This window comes from Eubalaena glacialis, chromosome 5 (genome assembly GCF_028564815.1).
Source record: "Eubalaena glacialis isolate mEubGla1 chromosome 5, mEubGla1.1.hap2.+ XY, whole genome shotgun sequence".
Lineage (NCBI taxonomy): Eukaryota > Metazoa > Chordata > Mammalia > Artiodactyla > Balaenidae > Eubalaena > Eubalaena glacialis.
In genome coordinates, this window is record NC_083720.1 from 63,039,420 (window position 1) to 63,062,629 (window position 23,210).

A 23,210-nucleotide genomic window follows, 5' to 3' on the forward strand; every position below is an offset into this window, starting at 1 on the left:
GATCAGCTGTTAACTTTATGGGGATTCCCTTGTATGTTATTTGTTGTTTCTCCCTTGCTGCTTTTAATATTTGTTCTTTGTATTTACTTTTTGATAGTTTGATTAATATGTGTCTTGACGTGTTTTTCCTTGGATTTATCCTGTATGGGACTCTCTGGGCTTCCCAGACTTGATTAACTATTTCCTTTCCCCGATTAGGGAAGTTTTCAACTGCAATCTCTTCAAATATTTTCTCAGTCCCTTTCTTTTTCTCTTCTTCGTCTGAGACCCCTATAATTCGAATGTTGGTGCTTTTAATATTGTCCCAGAGGTGTCTGAGACTGTCCTCAATTGTTTTCATTCTTTTTTCTTTATTCTGCTCTACAGTAGATATTTCCACTATTTTATCTTCCAGGTCACTTATCAATTCTTCTGCCTCAGTTATTCTGCTATTGACCCCTTCTAGAGAATTTTTAATTTCATTTATTGTGTTGTTCATGATTGTTTGTTTGCTCTTTAGTTCTTCTAGGTCCTTGTTAAACGTTTCTTGTATTTTCTCCATTTTATTTCCAAGATTTTGGATCATCTTTACTATCATTATTTTGAATTCTTTTTCAGGTAGACTGCCTATTTCCTCTTCATTTGTTAGGTCTGGTGGGTTTTTGCCTTGCTCCTTCATCTGCTGTGTGTTTCTCTGTCTTCTCATTTTGCTTAACTTACGGTGTTTGGGGTCTCCTTTTCTCAGGCTGCATGTTCATAATTCCCGTTGTTTTTGGTGACTGTCCACAGTGGCTAAGGTTGGTTCAGTGGGTTGTGTAGTCTTCCTGGTGCAGGGGACTAGTGCCTGTGTTCTGGTGGATGAGGCTGGATCCTGCCTTTCTGGTGGTCAGGACCGAGTCTGGTGGTGTGTTTTGGAGTGTCTGTGACCCTATTATGATTTTAGGCAGCCTGTCTGCTAATGGGTGGGGCTGTGTTCCTGTCTTGCTAGTTTTTTGGCATAGGGTGTCCAGCACTGTAGCTTGCTGGTCATTGAGTGGAGCTGGGTCTTGGCGTTGAGATGGAGATCTCTGGGAGATTTTCACCATTTGATGTTATATGGAGCTGGGAGGTCTCTTGTGGACCAGCGTCCTGAACTTGGCTCTCCCACCTCTGAAGCACAGCCCTGACACCTGCCTGGAGCACCAAGAGCCCGTCATCCAAACAGCTCAGAATAAAAGGGAGAAAGAAAGAAAGAAAGAGAGAAAGGAAGGAAGGAAGCAAGAAAGGAAGGAAGCAAGGAAGGAAGGAAGGAAGGAAGAAAGAGAGCAAGAAGTAAAATAAAATTGAATTAAATTAAAAAGTTATTAAAATAAAAAACAAAAAATAATTATTAAAAAATTGTTTTAAATAATTAAATAGAAAGAAATAGAGAAAGAAGAGAACAACCAAACCAAAAGAACAAATCCACCAATTATAACAAGCACTGAAAACTATACTAAAAAAAAAAAAAAGGAAAGAAAAAAACGGGCAGATAGAACCCTAGGACAAATGGTAAAAGCAAAGCTACACAGACAAAATCACACACAGAAGCATATGCATACACACTAATAAAAAGAGAAAAAGGGAAAATATATATATATATCATTGTTCCCAAAGTGTACCTCCTCAATTTGGGATGATTCGTTGTCTATTCAGGTATTCCACAGATGCAGGGTACATCATGTTGACTGTGGAGATTTAATACACTGCTCCTGAGGCTGCTGGGAGAGATTTCCCTTTCTCTTCTTTGTTCGCACAGCTCCTGGGGTTCAGCTTTAGATTTGGCCCCTCCTCTGCGTGTAGGTCGTCTGTGGGCCTCTGTTCTTCGCTCAGATGGGATGGGGTTAAAGGAGCAGCTGATTAGGGGGTTCTGGCTCACTCAGGCTGGGGGAGGGAGGGGTACGGAATGCGGGGTGAGCCTGCGGCGGCAGAGGCCGGCGTGTCATTGCACCTGCCTGAGGCACGCTGTGTGTTCTCCCAGGTAAGTTGTCCCTGGATCACAGGACCCTGGCAGTGGCGGGCTGCACAGTCTCCCGGGAGGGGAGGTGTGGAGAGTGAGCTGTGCTTGCACACAGGCTTCTTGGTGGCTGCAGCAGCAGCCTTAGCGTCTCATGCCCGTCTCTGGGGTCCGCGCTGATAGCCGCAGTTCGCGCCTGTCTCTGGAGCTCCTTTAAGCAGTACTCTTAATCCCCTCTCCTCTTGCACCAGGAAACAAAGAGGCAAGAAAAAGTCTCTTACCTCTTTGGCAGTTCCACACCTTTTCCTGGACTCCCTCCCGGCTAGCTGTAGCGTACTAACCCCTTCAGGCTGTGTTCACACCGCCAACCCCAGTCCTCTCCCTGAGATCCGACCGAAGCCGCAACCTCAGCTCCCAGCCCCCACCCATCCTGGTGGGTGAGCAGACAAGCCTCTCGGGCTTGTGAGTGCTGGTCGGCACCGATCCTCTGTGCGGGAATCTCTCCGCTTTGCCCTCCGCACCCCTGTTGCTGCGCTCTCTTCCATGGTTCTGAAGCTTCCCCCCTCCGCCAGCTGCAGTCTCCCCCCACAAAGGGGCTTCCTAGTGTGTGGAAACCTTTCCTCCTTCACAGCTCCCTCCCACTGGTGCAGGTCCCGTCCCTATTCTTTTGTCTGTGTTTTTTCTTTTTTCTTTTGCCCTATCCAGGTACGTGGGAAGTTTGTTGCCTTTTGGGAGGTCTGTGGTCTTCTGCCAGCCTTCAGTAGGTGTTCTGTAGGAGTTATTCCACATGTAGATGTATTTCTGTTATATTTGTGGGGAGGAAGGTGATCTTTATGTCTTACTCTTCCACCATCTTGAAGCTCCTCTCTCTTAAAAGTTTTTATGGAGTGCAGTGTGCTGACACTGTCCCTTCCTGATTTTGAAGTGCAGTCATACCCATGATTAAGTAGCTTCACCATGCTGACAAACATCCCCCGACACATCTTCAATGTTTGGATCTCTGTATTCAATAAAATAATCAATGATTTTATCAACTAATCTTTGATAATATGAAAAATCTAAAGGAAACCTTGGAGAATTGCATTTTTCTTTCCATATTTCACTTCTATGCTTTAGCCAGAGTTTTCTGCTGAAAATTGCCCTGTGTTTCAATATAGAGGAATTTTAGTCCACATATCAGAAACATCATTCCTGGAAGTCTAACTACAAAATGATAATAGGACTTTGGGGTTGCAAGTAATAGAAACCTTTTTAGAAATTTATAGTAAGTCTCATATACTTCCCAGACCCTAAAGGTATGAAATTCAAGGAGGAAGAAAACTGTGTGAGACACACATTTGTAGTAATTAGTGAATGTGTGGTATTTAAGGCCATGGTACCGAATGAAAGAAGTCAAGAATGAGCACCAATGTGGAAGAGAAGAGGTAAGAGCACTAAGCATGCCAACACTTTGAGGTTTCTGTGTACATTCATTAGAATGTGGTGTTCTCTTTACCAAGTGTGGAAGGATTTGGAAAGGGAGTGATCAACTGTGTCAAAAACCACTGAAGTTATCAGAGATATGGGAATTAATCAATTCATTTGGCAAAGTGGAGGTCATTCATGATCTTGTCCAGAAGTAGTTTCAGGTTTTGTTGAAGAGTGGGGAATCTGGTGGGGAGGAAAGCCTGATCAGAGAGAGTTCAAGCAAGAATAAGAGTAAACAGGACACTGTAAAAGAGGGTCATTTGAGGTAGTTTGCTATTGGGAAGTAGCAGGAGGAGTATAGGGTATCAAGAGGGGCTTTTCTTTTTTCTTTTTTATAGTTAAGATGAAAGTTCTTATAGGATTGTCGGTATATTTGTTGGTTTGCAACCTCAGGAATTCCCCTGGTGAAATCTGAAACTGGCCCAGCAAACAGAGGGCAAAGAGAGATTGGAGAAAGAGGCAGACCGCTCCAGGTTGGGAGATGGCAGGTTTCATGAGCCAGGGAACTTACATACAAGGCTTGTCTTGGGCAGTCACAAGATGAGTAGATCTCTGCACCTGCCCAGTGAAATCCTAAAAGTTTACAAGGTGGCCTAACAGGGTTCAGTCATGCATACCGTCCAGATGGTCTCAGTAACACATTGCTCTCTCTGAAGGCCGCGTTGTTGAAAACAGCACCTAGTGAGGGAATGGGAGGTGGAACATACATTCCAAGGACAGAGGAGGAAGTAAGGAGCTTCTGGTTGTCTGGGTCCAGCTTGCATTTCAACTGACAGGTTCTCTTGCTGACCTCCTCCAACACCCTCCCCCTCATGACTAGCTCTTACAATATTACACATGCCCTCCTTTCCACAATGTGCCCTGAGCTGTGTAAGAAGTTTTGTTAGCATGAACATGGCTCGTTAGGTGACTTTCAGACTATGTTGAAGGCAGAGGCCACAGCAACAATATAGGTACATGTAAGAGAAACACAGATTAAGCCAGTGATTCCCAAAATAAGTAATTTTCTTTTTACCAAGAGCCACATGATCCAAACCATTGATTTACTAAGTCCCCTAGGTTGAGGGTCAGATCACCCAGGGCATTTACTCATATGCTTATGTGATTTAATAAAGATGACACATTAGCAGACTTGTCAGGTATAAATACACAAATTCTGTTTGGAAAATGGCACAAGTACCTTTTTGTGGGTCAGTAATAATGTCTAAGGCTATCCTACTTTGGAGGACAGCTTTTCTCATTAGACATTTCAGTGTTCCATAAAGAAAAGCTTTGCAGACTATTATGTAAGGTTTGTTGGGCAAATTTAGTGAGGACTTCTCTGTGTGCTCTAATGTCTTCCAAGCCAGTGGAGGGAAGAAAGATGGCATCCAAATGATCAAACCAATGGAAAATGGAATGTGCCCACCTGGCCTGAGGAGAGGGAGGTTAGCAGCTTTAGGAACTTGACCTGGTTGTGCATAACACTCATGTCGGCCAGGAGAGGCGGCACTGTCAGGAGTGAGCGGATGGATTGGGGATATGCCAGGTCAGAACCCCCACCTTCTGCCTTCTTTTGGTGGTAAGTATTCCAGTCCAGATATAGTGCATTTCCACAGGTCCAGCTTGCAGTAGGACAAAGGGATCTCCAGTGGAGATTGAGTAGTTTCCCCTCACCCAGGGGTGCAAAGTTGTTCACCCATCCTGGTGGGACATCCAATTGCAAATTCCAGTAGATAATGCCTTTCCCAGGCCTGATGAGGCTGGGTGTTCTCAGCAGCATAGCACATTGACCCATGGTGAGAGCCAGGGTAATGTCTTTCCCCTGAGACTTCTATACCTTTATGATGTTGTGTGTCTCAGCAGGGGTCCCCAGTGTGGCATATGGGGCAACAAGCCCTAATGGTTAATCGTTCAAATGCATTAGAGGCCGGGATAGTACTTTAGTTCACCCAATCAATCTGGTTTTAACTGTTAGTAATTCAGTATGCTGCTTTGATATTCCGTTCTTCCTTTCTGTCAACCCTGTTCTTTGTGGGTCATAGGGGAGATAGAACCTCCATTCAGTGTCATGTTCTGTTGCCCATTCTTGCATATCATGACCTTTGAAATATGGCCCTTAATCACTGTGTATTTGATGAGGGTACCTGTACATTGTACTCAGCTTCTCTAATCTCCTAATGGTGGCAGCCTGGTTTACACAGTGACACGGTAACTTGCGTTAGGCCAGACACAGTGTCCACACAAACCAAGGCATATTTAGAGCCCTCACTTGGAGGGAGGGGGCCGATATAAGTTTTTCAATTCCACACCAGCTGGGAACTCCAGTGAATGGCCCCAGACTCCTTTGGCATTTTCCCTGGGGATTCTTTGGAACACACAGGACATGCTGTTATTGCATTAACCAAGTCACTGTATTTCACTGATTGATTTGCATATGTTGAACCATTCTTGTGACTCTGGAACAAATCCAATTTGATCTTGGTGTATGATTCTTTCTATGCATTGCTAGATTCAGTTTGCTAATATATTGTTGAGGAGTTTTGCATCTATATTCATTGAAGATTTGGCCTGTAATTTTTCTTTTTTTTTAGTGTCTTTGGTTTTGGTATCAGGGTAATGGCTTCGTAGAATGAATTTGGGAGTGTTCCCTTCTCTTCAATTTTTTGGAATAATTTGGAATAATTTTGGAATAATTTGAGAAGGATAGGTGTTAGTTTGGTAGGATTCCTCTGCGAAGCTGGACTTTTGTTTGCTGGGAGTATTTTTATTACAGATTCAATTTCACTTCTAGTGATCAGTATGTGCAAATTGTCTGATTCTTCTTGACTCAGTCTTGGAAGGCTGTATGTTATAAGCCAGAAATCTATTCAATTTGTTGGCATATAACTGCTCATAGTATTCTCTTATATTTTTCTGTATCTCTGTGGTATGTTTATTTCTCCTCATTCATTTCTTATTTTGTTTATTTGGGTCTTCTCTCTCTTTTTCTTGGTGAGCCTAGCTAAAGGTTTATCAACTTTTTAAATTTAATTTTTTATTTTGTATTGGAGTATAGTTGATTTACAATATTGTGTTTCAGGTGTACAGAAAAGTGATTCCATTGTACATATACATATATCCATTCTTTTAAAGATTCTTTTCTCATATAGGTTATTACAGGCTATTGAGTAGAGTTCCCTGTGCTATACAGTAGGTCCTTGTTGATTATTTTATATATAGTAGTGTGTATATGTTAATTCCAAACTACTAATTTATCCCTACCCCTTATCAACTTTTTTTTCTTTTCTAAAAACAGCTTTTGGTTTTACTGATCTGTTCTGTTGGGGATTTTTATCTCTATTTCTTCTCCGATCTTTATCATTTCCTTCCTTCTATTGAATTTCTGCTTTGTTTGTTCTTCTTTTTCTAATTCTTTTAAGTGGTAGGTTAGGTGTTATTTGAAATTTTTCTTGTTTCTTGAGTAAGGCCTGCATTGCTATGAACTGTACTCTTAGAAATGCTTTTGCTGAATCCCCTAGATTTTGGAAAGCTGTGTTTTCATCTTCATTTGTCTGGAGGTATTTTCTGATTTCCTCTTTGATTTTGTTGACTAACTGCTTTTTAGTAAGTTGTTCTTTATTCTTCACATGTTTGTTCTTTTCCCATTTTTGTTTCTGTAGTTGATTTCTAGTTTCATAGCCTCATGGTTAGAAAAGATGCTTAATGTTATTTCTATCCTGTTACATTTCTTGAGGCTTGTTTTTTGACCCAGTATGTAATCTATCCTGGAGAACATTTCACGTGCACTTGAAAAAGAATGTGTATTCTGCTTTTTTGGGGTGTTATGTTCTGTAGATGTCAATTAAGTCCAACTAGTCTACTGTGTCATTGAAGACCTCTGTTGCCTTTTTGATTTTCTGTCTGGATGGTCTGTCCATTGATGTCAGTGGGATGTTAAAGTCTCCTACTACTGTTGTATTATTGTCAATTTCTCCATTTATTTCTGTTAATATTTGCTTTGTATAATTAGATGCCCCTGTATTGGGTGTGTATATGTTAATGAGTGTAATGCCCTCTACTTGTATTGATCCCTTTATTATTATATAATGTCCTCTTTTGTCTTTCGTTATAGACTTTGTTTTAAATCCTATTTTGTCTAATATGAGTATTGCTCCACCTGAAAGTATTGCTACTTTCTTGTTTCCATTTGCCTGAAGTATCTTTTTCTGTCCTCTCACTTTCAGTCTCTGTATGTCTTTCACCCTGAAATGAGTTGCAGCATATTGAAGGATTTTGTTTTTTATTCAACCAGCTACCCTATGTCTTTTGATTGGGTTATTTAGTCCATTGATATTGAATGTAATTATTGATAGGTATATACTTATTGAAATTTTATTCCTTTCTACTCCCCTCCCCTACATTTTATGTTTTTGATGTCATATTTTATATCTCTATGCTATCCCTTTACTGTTTATTGTAGTTATAATTACTTTTACAGTTTTTTCATTCTTTAATCTATGTACTGGATTAAGTGATCTTCAATCCTTACTATATATTTGCCTTCCTTATTGGAATTTTCCCTTTTCTAAAGATTCTTCCTTTTTTTCCATTTAGAGGAGACCCTTCAACATTTCCTTTAGGGTAGGATTAGTATTGCTGAATTCTTTTAGTTTGTGCTTGTCTGACAAGTTCTTTATCTCTCCTATTCTAAATAATAATCTTACTGGGTAGAGTATCCTAAGTTGAAGTTTTTTTTTTTTCTTTCTGGTCTATGAATATATCATGTCACTCTCTTCTAGCCTGCAAAGTTTCTGTAGAGAAATCAGCTGATAGCCTTATCAGGATTCTCTTGTATGTGACTCTTTGTTTCTCTCTTGCTGTCTTTAGAATTCTCTCTTTCTCTTTAGCTTTGCCATTTTAATTATAATGTCTTGGTGTGGGTCTGTCTGGGTTCATCTTGTTTGGGACCCTCTGTGTGTCCTGTACCTGGATATGTTTCCTTCTTTAGATTTGGGGAATTTTTATCCATAATTTATTCAAATACATTTTTGCTCCCCTTCTCTCTCTCTTCTCCTTCTGGAACCCCTATAATGTCTATGTTGGGATGTTTTATGTTTTCCCATAAATCTTATATGTTGCTTTCATTTTTTAATTTGTCTTTCTGCTGTTCTGATTGGGTGATTTCCATTATTCTATCTTCCAGGTCACTTATGCATTCTTCTGTGTCATTTAATCTGCTATTCTTTGCTTCTAGAGTGCTTTTATCTCAGAAATTGAATTACCTATTTTGGGGGGTCGTCTTTATCGTTTCTAGCTCCTTGTTAAAAGGAGCTATGCATAGATCAATTCTCTTTCCTAATTTAGTTAGCAACTTTTTTTGTTGTTGTTGTTACCAACTCTTTGAATTCATTGTCTGGGAGACAGATTATCTCTGTTTAATTTGTTTTTTTCAGGGGTTGTCTCTTGCTCTTTTAATTGAAAAGGCAGAGGAACTACTCTCATCTTACTTAACTTTCTCTGTCTCTATGAATTTAGGTAAAACAATAATCTATTGTGGCCTTGAAGGGGGTATTTTTATGTGGGAGCATTCCTATGTAGACAGCATGTGCCCAATCTTTTTGGTATGAGGTATGGTAAGGATGCCAGACACATCTTTCCTCAGGGTGTGCTGGCCACTCTCACCTTAGTAAGGGGTGTGGCTCGTGTTGGAATAGCTAGAGCCTGTGCATTGTGTGAGGTGGGACTTCCTTTCTGCTCAGTGGCAGTTACCTACCTGTCAGGAATGGGTTCTGCTCCCAAGTTGCTAGAGCAGAAGCCCTGAAGGTCAAGCTCAAGCTGGCACTGTTCCCTTTAAGTGTGTATTTCTTGTCCCTACACTGGGGCCTTTGCCCCAAAGGAGTGGAGTGTTGAATTAAGTGGATCCTGTGCCTTTACAGAGGTCTGATGTGCTGCTTGTGTAGGTGTCTGCAGCTCCACTCAGAAGCAGCCCAAGGTTGCATCTTTTCCTCTGTTGTAGTCATCCCAGATCTAGTGCTATGTTTTGACATGGTGTGTGTAGGGCTAGAGTGATTGCTCAGGTGGCACTGAGGATTGCAGCATGTTGGTTGTGGGAGTTCAAGCAGCTGAGCTACTGTCAGAAGTCTGGGCTGCTTCGGGGGAGCTATTTGAGTAAGTGCCAACAGTGGCCACTGCCATACTACCTGGACCACTTCCCAGAACCCAGGTTGCCTCTGCATCTCTAGATCAAGTATCTTCCCAGGTCCTGGCTGCCCTAGATCCAGTGCCAGGCAGTGGTGTGGAGCGAGCAGGTCTGAGGTGTTTGCTCTGTTCAGTTTGGGGAGTGAAATGGCAGCTGCTAGGGGAGACCTCTTTCTGCCCTGACTGTGGCACACCAGCACCTGTGCACTCCTCACAACTGGAGTCTATGCTACTCTAGCCTTTCTGTCCTAGTGGTTCTCCAAGCAGCTAAGGGGGCTTATCTCCTCCATGTAGGTCCCTAGGGCTGGGACGCCCAGTCTGTGGCTCATCCTGCTCACTCCCCAGAGCAAGTGTCCACTGGTGCAATTTCCCTCTTCCTCTCAGTCCCCTCCCAGGGGCCCAGATCCTGACCCGATGCTTTTCTTCCTGTTCTACCTGATTACATGGGTATCTCTTGCAGTCTTGGTTGTATAAGAGTTCTTTTGCCAGTTTCCAGTTAGTTTTCCATGAGAGCTGTTCCACATTTAGATGTATTTTTGATATGTTTGTGGGGGAAGGTAAGCTCCACGTCCTCTTACTCCTCCATCTTTTTACCCTAATATAAGTACACTATTGATATCAAAGTTTATTTTTCTTTAAGCCAATTAAGCAGAGCTCTTTTACAAATTATTTTAAAAATACCATCTGATGGTATAAAAATACCACATATATATATAACATTTATAGACACACACAAACATACAGATGCAGAGAACCTATGGCTTTCATCCCAAAATGTTAATCATGAATCAGGTACAACAATGCAAAACTAACTAGGTTATAAATAACATTTGAATCCAAATTGTGTCTGGCAGACAGAACAAGTTAAGGTTACCTGCTCACATGGCTAACGATTTTTACTAATATCTGTGGGAAAGATTTTAAGATTTGTATTTGCCTTTGAGTAATCTTATGGAGACTGTGGACTAGATTTCGGGCAAGGAAGTTTCTGTACCAGTCTATATTTTAAAAAGCCTCTTTTTTCTTTCTCATTTTTAAAATAATCTCAAGCAGTCATAGGCAGTGTTTAGGTATCTCCTGGGGTGTTTAGATTTCAAAGATGTAAGATTTCTATCTTCAAGGGACATAGAAAGAATGTAAGCTTTTTCTAAGGAGTTTTGGGGTATACTTGTTTATTATCAGAAGTCCAGGGTAATTACTATTTAAAATTTTCTTCTATATTAGTGGTTGGACAGCATGTGGTGCTTCATCTTTTTCTTTGTCAATCACTACAACATCCTCCCCTTTCTCTCCTCACTTTGCTAGGGGTTCCACCTCTTAGTGTCTCAATAAGACTTTGCCAAAAGTGTTTGGGCTTTAATCTGTGGTAATTTGTGTCCTCCTAGCTTTGCAAAATGGCATGCCAAGGTCTCCAACTTATTGTCCTACTCTCCCACCTTGTCTGCCAGCCCCAAAGCTAGCAGTCATGGATACTTGCACATTCTTCTCTAACTTCACCCCTTCTTTCAACTTTCTAACTCAAGCTTTAGTCTCTAGTTAGGCATCAATGTCCAGCCAGTCTGCCCACAGTAGAGGCCCATCCACTACACAGCCCTTGGTCTCCTTTCTTTGCCACAGTGCACTCTGCACAGTTCATCAAGCAAGTGCATCAGACAAGTCCCCACTTGGGGGACATCCCCATATTCACTCAGTGGTCCATAAGCATCTCACATACAGCCTATCCCTCCCCACATAGAGGTCATTGGCCAATCAGGATTTCCCCCATGGATGCCTCTTTTCCAAGACCCATATTTTTTTTTTTTCTACTGGATGGCTCACGAGTTGAGTTGCTGGTTCACAACCTCCAGAGTTTCCTGAGTGAAATCTGAAACTGCCCCTCCCCCCCATACACAGAGGGCAAGGAGAGACCAAAGAAAGTGGCAGATTACTCCAGATTGGTAGGTGGCTGGTTTAATAAACAAGGGAACATCCATGCAAGGCTTATCTTGTACCACCAAAAGATGAGCGGATCTCTGCACCCACCCACCAGAATCCTAGAAGTTTATATAGAAACCTTAACTGGGTTAAGTCATGTATACTGTCCAGATGGTTTCAACAATACATGCTCTCTCAAGGCTGCATCCTTGAAAATAGCTCTCACAGTGAGAATGGTGTGCAGAACAAGCATTCCAAGGACAGAGGAGGGGATGAGGAGCCCCTGATTGCCCGGGTCCAGCTCATGGGTCAACTGGCAATCATGTCCTCTTGATGGCCTCCTCCAACAATGTTGGTGATAGTAAAAATGCAGAGACAGAAAAATTATAAAGCAAGGGAGAGGGGACAATTGTCAGAACAATTTACAGATGAGGAAACTGAGATATGAAATGTTGAGAAATTTGCCCCCAACTTCACTGTTAGTAAGTGGCAGACCTAGAATAAAATCTCAGGATGCCTCACTGCAGAGATTCTCCACTTCGGTTCTACTCTATGTTGCCTCTCCCTGCGGAGGGGAGGGACTGATTAATCACCTCACTGTAAAGTGGGTGTATGCCCCAAAACACATCCTAGCAGCCTAAAAGTAAGGGAGTTCCTAACTAATAATATGTTATTTTATAAACCTCAGTGAGGAGAGAATTTCTATGTGGATTTTAGAAAACATTCTCATGTAGACCACAGAAAAAAAAATGTTTTTGAAGTTTTGTGGGAATGTATAGGCCATTATCCCCAAAGGTGGTGTGTGAAAGAAGTAAGCAACAATAGCAAAAGACCTAACCACAGGCCTTCCCCACAGGCATAAGAAAAACCCTCACTAATCACAATAATACAGAACAAGGAAACCAGAAAGCTTAAGCTTTCTGTCCAGGCCAAAGCAGAACTAATTCATCAAGTTCAGCAAAAATCCAAAAACAGTGACTGTGAGGCACATAGTTCATAATGCCATTAGGTCAGTAAGATGACTTTCATTAGATAGAAATATGTGAACAAAATATGTTCTGATTATATTAACATATAAGTAAACCTACAGAATACAAACAATTTTTCACTTTCACATGAATAGTCAAAAAGCAGATCGATTCACGAAGGTAGTGAGGCCTGGTTGAAAGCCATGGAGAGCGCTCTGCCTGCCGCCGGCTTCCTGTACTGGGTGGGCGCGGGCACCGTGGCCTACCTGGCCCTGCGCATCTCGTGCTCGCTCTTCACGGCCCTTAGGGTCTGGGGTTTGGGTCACGAGGCGGGGGTCGGACCGGGGCTCGGTGAATGGGCAGTTGTCACAGGTAGTACTGATGGAATTGGAAAATCATATGCAGAAGAGTTGGCAAAGCGTGGAATGAAGATTGTCCTTATCAGCAGATCACAGGACAAACTGAACCAGGTTTCCAGTGAAATAAGAGAAAAATTCAAAGTGGAAACAAAGACCATTGCTGTTGACTTTACATCAGAAGATATTTATGATAAAATTAAAACAAGCTTGGCAGGTCTTGAAATTGGTGTTTTAGTGAACAATGTGGGAATGTCATATGGGTATCCGGAATACTTTTTGGATGTTCCTGACTTGGACAGTACCATCAAGAAACTGATAAATGTTAATGTTCTTTCTGTTTGCAAGATGACATGGTTGGTACTGCCTGGCATGGTAGAAAGATCTAAAGGGGCAATTCTGAACATCTCCTCTGCCAGTGGCATGTACCCAGTTCCACTGTTGACCATGTACTCTGCAACCAAGGCTTTTGTAGATTTCTTCTCTAGGTGCCTCCATGAGGAATATAAGAGCAAGGGCATCTTTGTGCAGAGTGTCCTGCCCTACTATGTAGCTACGAAACTGGCTAAAATTCGAAAGCCAACTTTGGATAAGCCCTCTTCAGAGACGTTTGTGAAGTCTGCCATTAAAACCGTCGGTGTGCAATCCCGAACCAACGGATACCTGATCCATTCTCTCATGGCCTCAGTAGTCTCAAGTCTGCCTTCCTGGTTGTATTTTAAAGTGACCATGAATTTAGGCAACTCCACCCGGGCTCGCTATCTGAAGAAAATTAAGAAGAACTAAGCATTGGTAACCGTGTTGAGTAACTTGACCAGATGTTCCAGCCTAGGCATGTTTGCTGCAAGGCACCCACCATCTCCAAGTCTTCAGTTGTCATGTTAATTAACAGTTACTGATAAAGCTAAATGTCATAATTGAGAGGAAAGCAGAGTTGCTTTCAGGAGTTCCTGACATATATTCTGGATGCTACCAGGAGTTATTTTGAAATGTAACATAAATGCCCCTATCAAATAGATACAGAACTAACATTAGCAAGAACTGCTTACTAGGAAGGAACACAATTATAACAAATCACTGAATGATAGAGTCAGATGTAAGGCTTAAGAGTTTCATCTGGTCCAAAATGCCAATGATGATTATGCTTGTATTTTCTCTGAAACATACTTTAAAAAGTAATGGCCAGCTATCCTTTTTTGTCTTTAACACTTTGAGGGAGTGGGGATTAATTGATTTACTTATGGGAGGACACACTGCAATTTGCATAGCACTCTGTAAGGTTTTCTAAAAGTATGTCCTGGTTTGTACATTTATATGGAACTTCCCTTTCTCAAGGGTAGCTAATGACGTAAAAATAATGATGAAATACAGAGTTATTTTTGACACATGCCCACTAAAATATGCTTTCCTCTAATACGTATGCCTTCTCAGTTTAAATGTATGTAAATACTGAATGCTATATGGTATGATTTATAAAGGTAAATGGGCCAAAATGTACATTGATGGGCAGCCCCTTCAGTGCCACTAAAACCCTGACCCAGCAAGGTGGCCTGCTTGGACCCCAGCTTCTTTGTTTCTGCACTGCACCAATACTGCTCACATATGTGACACCAGGCTACTCCTAGAACAATGATGATATTAGAGTAGTGGCATTATACTTTTAAATAGGTACCCTATAGATACTGATACAATTAGTTTTAATAAAAGATGTTATAACCATGGTGTTGATTGAAAATATATTCCTTTGGTGCTTGAAATTAAGCCCATTTTTGCACTGGTTTAATATAAATTAAGACTTACTTTTATTCTGCTACATAACTTGTTTGGGGAACTTGCTAAGAAATTAATTCAATGTTGTGAAACATGCAACACAGAAGGTAGGTCTTTACCTAGGCTATGGTTCCCAGGCTCTGAGATTTAAGCACCAGGAAATCTGCAGATAAATAAAATTTTTAATTGGGGCATTTAAGTGTTTCTAGCTTTTAAACTTGCCAGCTAAGGACATAAAACAAAAACAGAAAAACCCATATTACCGTCTGCTATTGGCATTATTATATAAAAGAAAAGACATTTTAGCATTCCCAAAATAGGAAGAACATAATCTCAGAATAAAGAATAGTCATTTAAATTGAATAAATTTAGCTTTACGAAAAACACATAAAAAAAAAAAAAAAAAAAAAAAAAAAAAAAAAAAAAACAGATCATTCAGGAGCCCACCTCTGGCAAATCTATCCAAGCAGGCAGCACCTTCAGAGTCTTATGTGACTTCAGAGATACATGCTGGGAATCTCATGCCTTCCAGGTGATGTGGATCTATAGGACTTGACTTGGGATGTGCTAGTGTTCATCACGTATAGATCATGTTTCCTTCCACCAGGGTGTCTGCCTCCCAGATCAGCATGTGGAGGTCAGGTCTTCAGCTGTTCCTCTCCACACTATGTTTAAGAACTCTCCAGCCAGAAATAGCTCCCCAGTGACTGGACAAGCAAAGCAGCCTTTCATTAGGGGACAAGGTGTCTCTCATCCAAGAAAATATAAGACTTCTGAGAAGGCACAATCTATTCTGGACATAGCTTACTCTTGACAGGCCTAAACTCATTCTAGTGACTATATAAAAACGAATGCATTTTCCATCCTCATAGCTTTGGTAATAATCCAAATTATAAACCATTCTAGTCATCTAGTCTCTTCAATACAAGCATCTGTTTTGTACCAATTTTAGTTTTATACTTTCTCCAATACTAACTTCCTTATTGAAATTTCCATTGTTCTATCAGGTACCTCAATTCTGTGACTGGCTCCTTTACTCCTCAATATCTATTGACTATTTCTCTCCCTGTTGGCGTAACTGAAGTCCATCTCATTCTTGTGGATACCAGTTTCTCTCCATCTTCCTCAAGTGGGCACTGCTAATTCTCTCATGAATACATAGCTTAAGGCCCAGATAATAAAAACAATTAATGTTTAATGAGCACACAATGTGATACATTTTATGAAAATTTTCTCATGTAATCCTATCAGTATTTTGATTCTCAATTTTCAGATGAGAAAATGGAAGCAGACATGAAGTAAATTTGCAGAAGCCAAACAATTGGTAAACTGTGGAACCAAAAGGCTCAAAGTGCCTGAGACCAATCCTAGTGTGCAGTCAGAATCTTCTTCAACATGTTCTTCCCTTTTATACAGACTACATTGGAATAGATATTACATTAAAGATGCCCCTGAAAACTCAGTGCAAAGTGGATAAGACAGTGCATTTTTCTGGATAATGCTGTGTCTATCTGATATACATAACATACGTGAAAGTAAGCTTTAATCAGAGTTTAACCAAATACATATATCTGTATCTGTATCTATCTATCTATCTATCTCTTTATCTATCTATCTAATTTAAAAATACCACACTAGGAAAACATCCATTTCCAAATAGGGGTTAGGTTCTTGGGCCAAGTCTCACCTCCCCCTTTTCTCTACTTTCATGATAGACTAACCCCTACATTGACACACACATTCTTTGTTAGATATATATAAAATACATTTTTTCTTTTTTTAAATTGAAGTATAGTTGATTTACAATGTTGTTTTATTTCTGCTGTATAGCATAGTGATTCAGTTATACATATATATACATTCTTTTTTAAATTTTATATTGGAGTATAGTTGATTAACAATGTTATGTTAGTTTCAGGTGTACAAAAAAGTGATTCAGTTATACATGTATCTATTCTTTTTCAAACTCTTTTCCCTTTTAGGTTACAGAATATTGAGCAGAGTTCCCTGTGCTATATAGTAGGTCCTTGTTGGTTATCTATTTTAAATATGGTAGTGTGTATATGTCAATCCCAAACTCCCAATTTATCCCTCCCCCACCATGTTTCCCCTTTGGTAACCATAAGTTTGTTTTCTAAGTCTGTGAGTCTGTTTCTGTTTTGTAAATAAGTTCATTTTTTAGATTCTGCATAAAAGCGTTATCATATGATATTTGTCTTTCTCTGTCTGACTTACGTCACTTAGTATGATAATCTCCAAGTCCATCCATGTTGCTGCAAATGGCATTATTTCATTCTTTTAAATGGCTGAGTGATATTCCATTGTATATATGTACCACATCTTCTTTATCCATTCCTCTGTCGATGGACATTTAGGTTGCTTCCATGTCTTGGCTATTGTAAAACATAGCCAAGACATGGCAATGAACATTGGGGTACATGTATCATTTCGAACCATGATTTTCTGCAGATATATGCCCAGGAGTGAGATTGTAGGATGATATGGTAACTCTACTTTTAGTTGTTTTAAGGAATCTCCACACTGTTCTCCATAGTGTCTGCCCCAACTTACATTCCCACCAACAGTGTAGGAGGGTTCCCTTTTCTCCGCACCCTCTCCAGCATTTGTTATTTGTAGACTTTTTGATGATGGTCATTCTGACCTCTATGAGGTGGTACTTCATTGTAGTTTTGATTTGCATTTCTCTAATAATAATGTTCAGCATCTTTTCATATGCCTATTGGCCGTCTGTATGTCTTCTTTGGAGAAATGTCTATTTAAGTCTGCCCATTTTTCAATAGGGTTTTTGGGTTTTTTTGTTGTTTTTGAGTTGTTTGAGCTGTTTGTATATTTTGGAAATTAAGCCCTTGTTGGTCGCATCGTTTGCAAATATTTTCTCCCATTCTGTAGGTTGTCTTTTTGTTTTGTTTATGGTTTTCTTTTCTGAGCAAAAGCTTGTAAGTTTGAATAGGTCCCATTTGTTTATTTTTTTAAATTTCTATTGCCTTGGGAGACTGACCTAAGAAAACACTGGTACGAATTATGTCAGAGAATGTTTTACCTATGACCTCTTTAGGAGTTTTATGGTGTCATGTCTTATGTTTAAGTCTTTAAGCCATTTTGAGTTTATTTTTGTGTATGGTGTGAGGGTGTATAGCTGTCCAACATTCCCAACACCATTTCTGGAAAAGACTGTCTTTTTCCTATTGTATATTTTTGATTCCTTTGTTGAGGATTAATTGACCATAGGTATGTGGGTTTATTTCTCAGCTCTCTATTCTGTTCCATTGATCCATATGTCTGTTTTTGTGCCAATACGATACTGTTTTGGTTACTGTAACTCTGTAGTATTGTCTGAAGTCTGGGAGGGTTATGCCTCCTGCTTTGTTCTTTTTCTACAGGATTGCTTTGGCAATTCTGGGTCTTTCTTGGTTATATATAAATTTTAGGATTAATTTTTCTAGGTCTGTGAAAAATGTCATGGGTAATTCAATAGGGATCACATTAGACCTGTAGATTGCTTTGCATAGTGTGGCCATTTTAACAATGTTAATTCTTCCAATCCAAGAGCATGGAATATCTTTCCATTTCTTTCAATCCTTGTCAATTTCCTTTATTAATGATTTATGGTTCTTAGAATATAAGTCATCTCCTTGGTCAGGTTTATTCCTAAGTATTTTATTTTTGGGGTTGTAATTTTAAAAGGTATTGTCTTTTTTTTTTTTTTTTTTTTTTTATTTATGGCTGTGTTGGGTCTTCGTTTCTGTGCGAGGGCTTTTTCTCTAGCTGCGGCGAGTGGGGGCCACTCTTCATCGCGGTGCACGGGCCTATCACTATCGCGGGCGGCCTCTCTTGTTGCGGAGCACAGGCTCCAGATGCGCAGGCTCAGTAGGTGTGGCTCACGGGCCCAGTTGCTCCGCGGCATGTGGGATCTTCCCGGTCCAGGGCTCGAACCCGTGTCCCCTGCACTGGCAGGCAGATTCTCAACCACTGCGCCACCAGGGAAGCCCCGGTAGTGTCTTTTTACATTCCCTTTCTGATAGTTCATTGTTAAAGAAATGCAACCAATTTCTGTATGTTAATCTTATATCCTGCTACCTTGCTGAATTCGTTTATCAGTTCTAGTAGTTTTTGTGTGGAGTCTTTAGGGTTTTCTATATATAGTATCATGTCATCTGCATATAGTGACAGTTTTACATCTTCCCTTCCAATTTGGATTCCTTTTATTTCTTTTTCTTGTCTGACTGCTGTGGCTATGACTTCCAAAACTATGTTGAATAGAAGAGGTGAGAGGGGGCGTCTTTGTCTTGTTCCAGATTTTAGTGGGAAGGTTTTCAGTTTTTCACAGTTAAACATTAGATTGGCTGTGGGTTTGTCATAAATAGCTTTTATTATGTTGATATATATTCCCTTTGTGCCCAATTTGGTAAGAGTTTTTATCATGGATGGATGTTGAATTTTGTCAAGTACTCTTTCTGCATCTATTGAGATGATCATGTGGTTTTTGTTTTTTGTTGATGTGGTATATCACATTGATTGATTTGCATATTTTGAATCACCCTTGTGAACTTGGGATGAATCCCACTTGGTTGTGGTGTATGATCTTTTTTATGTGTTGTTGGATTCAGTTTGCTAATATTTTGTTGAGAATTTTGCATTTATATTCATCAAAGATATTGGTTTTAATTTTGTTTTTTGTTGTTGTCTTTTTCTGGTTTTGATATCAGGGTGATGGTGACTTCATAGAATGTCTTTGGGCATGTTCCCTACTCTTCAATCTTTTGAAAGAGTTTGAGAAGGGTCATTATAAGTTCTTCTTTGTATGTTTGGTAGAATTCACCTGTGAAGCTATCTGATCCTGGACTTTTGTTTGTAGAGGGTTTTTTAAAATTAAAGATTCGATTTCACTTCTAGTGACTGGTCTGTTCAAATTATCTATTTCTTCTTGATTCAGTTTTGGTGTGCTCTATGTTTGCAGAAACTTGTCCATTTCTTCTAGGTTGTCGAATTTGTTGGCATATAATTGTTCATAGTTCCCTTATGGTTCTGTATTTTTGCGGTATTCGTTGTTATGTCTTTGTTTTCATTACTTATTTTGTTTATTTGAATTCTCTCTTTTCTTTTTGATAAACCTGGCCAGAGGGTTGTTAATTTTGTTTACCCTTTCAAAGAACCAGCTCTTGGTCTTATTGATTTTTTTTCTCTTGTTTTTTAAATCTCTATTTTATTTATTTCCTCCCTGATCTTTATTATTTCCTTCCTTCTACTGACTTTAGGTTTCATTTGTTCTTCTTTCTCTAATTCTTTTAAGTGGTAGGTTAGGTTGTTTATTTGAGATTTTTCTTGTTTTTTTGAAGGCCTGTATTGCTGTGAACTTCCCTGTAAGAACTGCTTTTGCTGCATCCCATAGATTTTGTATAGTTGTGTTTTCATTGTCATTTGTCTCAAGGTATTTTTTAATTTCCTCTTTGATTTCATTGTTGACCAATTGTTTTTTAGTAGCAAGTTGTTTAGTCTACATGTAATCATTTTTTTCACATTTCTTCTTCTGTGGTTGACTTCTAGTTTCTTACCATTGTGGTCAGAAAAGAAGCCTGAGATAATTTCTGTACTGTTAAATTTGGGGGTGCTTGTTTTGTGCCCTAGTATGTGGTCCATCCTAGAGAATGTTCCATGTGCACTTTAAAAGAATGTGTATTTTGTTTGTTTTGGATGTAATGTCCTGAAAATATCAGTTAACTCTAACAGTTGTATCATTTAGGACCTCTGTTGCCTTATTGATTTTCTGTCTAGAAGATATGTCCATTGATGGGGTGTTAAAGTCTCCTCAATCTTCTGATTGAATGATTTTCATTATTCTATCTTCCAGATCACCTATTCATTCTTCTCCATTATTCATTCTGCTCTCCATTGCCTTTAGCTCAGTTTTTGTCTCAGCAAATAAGTTTTCTAATTTTTCTTGGCTCCTCTTTATAGTTTGTTTCCTTTTTACAGTACTCTGCATTTCTGTTGACAGTCTTTCTTATTTCCTTCAATATTTTCGTTATCTCATTTTTGAAACTAGTGTCTGTTAGAGTGAAGTGGTCTGTTTCATTGTTTGTTCTTTCAGGGGAATTCTCTTGGTCTTTTAACTGGGGGTGGTTCCTCTGCTTCTTTGTTTTACTTATATTTCTCTTACTCTGTGAGTTTAGGGGAAACAGTTATCCACTGTGGTCTTTGAGGGCTATTTATATGTGGGAGCATCCCTGTGTAGCTTGTGTGAGTTTAATATTTTTGGTTCAAGGGCTGTTTTTTGTATGGATCCCTGCTGCCTCTTTCCTCAGTGTACCGGCCATTATCGCCTTGATAGGGGGTGTGCAGATTCAGCGGCTGGTGCCTGCTCCTGGGGTACTTGGTGGTGTTGGCAGCTCACATGTGCCCCTGAAGCCCATGATGGCAGCACAGGCAGCTTGCACTCACCCCTGGATCCCAGGAGCCTAGTGAGAGGGGCTCACAACAGCTTCTGCAGCCCGGGAGGGCAGTAATGGTGGCTCATGACCACTCCTGGAGTCTGTGATGGTGGCCCAGAGCTTGTGTAGGTGATGTCCTGTCACCTCAGAGCGTGCAGGGAAAAAGGCTGCAATGGCAGGTCCCACCCCTCCCCTTACTCACCTCCCAAACAATGGCTCCTAGCCTCTAAGGCAGGCCAGGCTTCCTCCACGTACACCCTCAGTTGTGGTCACAGCAGACTCCAGCCTGTTCAGGCTGTTTCTACGCCGCCAACCCCAGTCCTCTCCTTGGGTCTGATCTCCAAAGCTGAAGCTTCAGCATCCAGCCCCTGCCCACACTAATGGACACACATCTCAGGCTGGGGAGCACAGGAGGGTGGAACTGATCGTCTTGCAGGTTTCTCTCCATTCTGGCTGCTGCAAACTGGTTGCTGCACTCTCCTCCAATGCTCCGAAGCTTCCCCCTGTCCCAGCTGTTCTCTCTGCCAGTGAGGGGCTTGTCATGGTGCAGGAACCTTTTCCTCTTTCATAGCTCTCTCCCAGGGGCACAGGTCACATCCCAGTTTTTCTCTTTTTCTTTTTTTTAATTTTTTCTTTTGTCCTACCCAGTTATATGAAGATTTTCTTGCCCTTTTAGAAGTCTGAGGTCTTTTGCCAGTGTTCAGTAGATATTCTTGGAGAATCATTCCACATGTAGTTGTATTTTTAACATATTTGTGGGAGGAGGTGAGCTTCACATTGTAATACTCCACCATCTTGATCCTCAGCCCTATAATACATTTTTTCATACCACAATTAAGGCTTGACAAATCTACCTCTAAAATATACCTCTAATCATATTAATTTTTTTCACTGCCACTGCAATAATCTAATCCAACTCTGCATCATTTCTTTCCTAGATTACCATAATATGCTCCCTTTATTTTTCTCCCATCCCTATTCAATCCATTCTCCACCTAGCAGCTTCAGTAGTATATCCTGAAATGGGGTGCTCTAAATCCTTCATTGGTGTTCAGTTAACCTAGAGAAAAAATTCAAAAGCTTTAAATGTGTATGTCAGGATCCTTCATGATCTAGCCACTGCCTACCTTTGCCTCAGCTTTTGTAACTCTCATCATGGCTTCCTAGGCTTCAGACACATGGATATTTCAGATTCTCTAATGAAACAATTTCCCTTTCAGGAGGCATTAATCTTTGGGTTATGACAGCTACTATATTGGTATATGAAAAGAAAACATGCAAAACATATATCTCATCCTTTATTAGTACCTATTTTGTTGAAACATAATAACTGTTTCATTAATAAATATAGATATGAAACTAAGAAGAAAGGAAGAAAAGAAAGAAAGGAAGGAAGGGAGGGGAGGAGAGGAAAGGAGAGGAATAAAGCTAGCTAGCTGTTGGCACTGTATGCTCACAAATATTTTACTGGTAGAAGTGAAAAATCAAACAAATTTGAAGGACATTATCCTAATGCTGCAAACTGTTTCCTACTTCTGAGATTTCAAACTTGTTATTCTCTACCTGGAATATTCTTTGCCTAATTTTTCATCAGGTTAACAGATTGCTTGTGATTCTTCTATTGTCATTTACAGAAAATAACTCCCTAATAAAATTTGGTCCCTCTGTTATATGCTTTCTATATCTTTTCTTCAAAGCATTTATCAGAGTGTATAAATCCATTTATTTAGTGAGTATTATGTAATCTTCCTTGTTAAGCACTAAAATTCTTGAGGGTTAAGAGGGTCTATTTTGCTTATCACTGAATCCCAGCTAGCTAACTAGGACCTTCCTCAGTTACTCAACCCAGGTTCCGTGAATGGTGCTTTGTCCCTGTAAGATTCCTTTCTTTATCTCTTCTTTGATCCGTTATGTTTTAATTTCATAATTAACTCTTGAAGGTTAGTTCTGTCTCTGTCTTATCTAAGTTCTTGTGAGCCACTTCACAGACTCTCAAAACACTGAAAAATGCATAAAATAAACAGTCTACCACTGGGACAAACTGTAAGACCACATTTCGTATCACCAGCTTAACTTTAGGATCTAAAACTAGAAGTTAACTCTGGTGTACATCTTTTATATTTAGTAACTGTGACCTGTAACCAGTTATCTCATTGCCTCACCCCTTTTAAAC

The 23,210-nt window shown here is 40.0% G+C and overlaps 1 protein-coding gene across 1 annotated transcript; it reads left to right on the forward strand.

Annotated features, from left to right (window-relative positions):
• Positions 1–12,635: 12,635 nt before the first annotated feature.
• LOC133092084 (very-long-chain 3-oxoacyl-CoA reductase) lies at positions 12,636–13,933 on the forward strand. Its single transcript, XM_061191307.1, has one exon. It carries the CDS (start codon positions 12,666–12,668, stop codon positions 13,602–13,604), a length of 939 nt encoding a protein of 312 aa, XP_061047290.1. The 5' UTR covers positions 12,636–12,665; the 3' UTR covers positions 13,605–13,933.
• Positions 13,934–23,210: the final 9,277 nt, after the last annotated feature.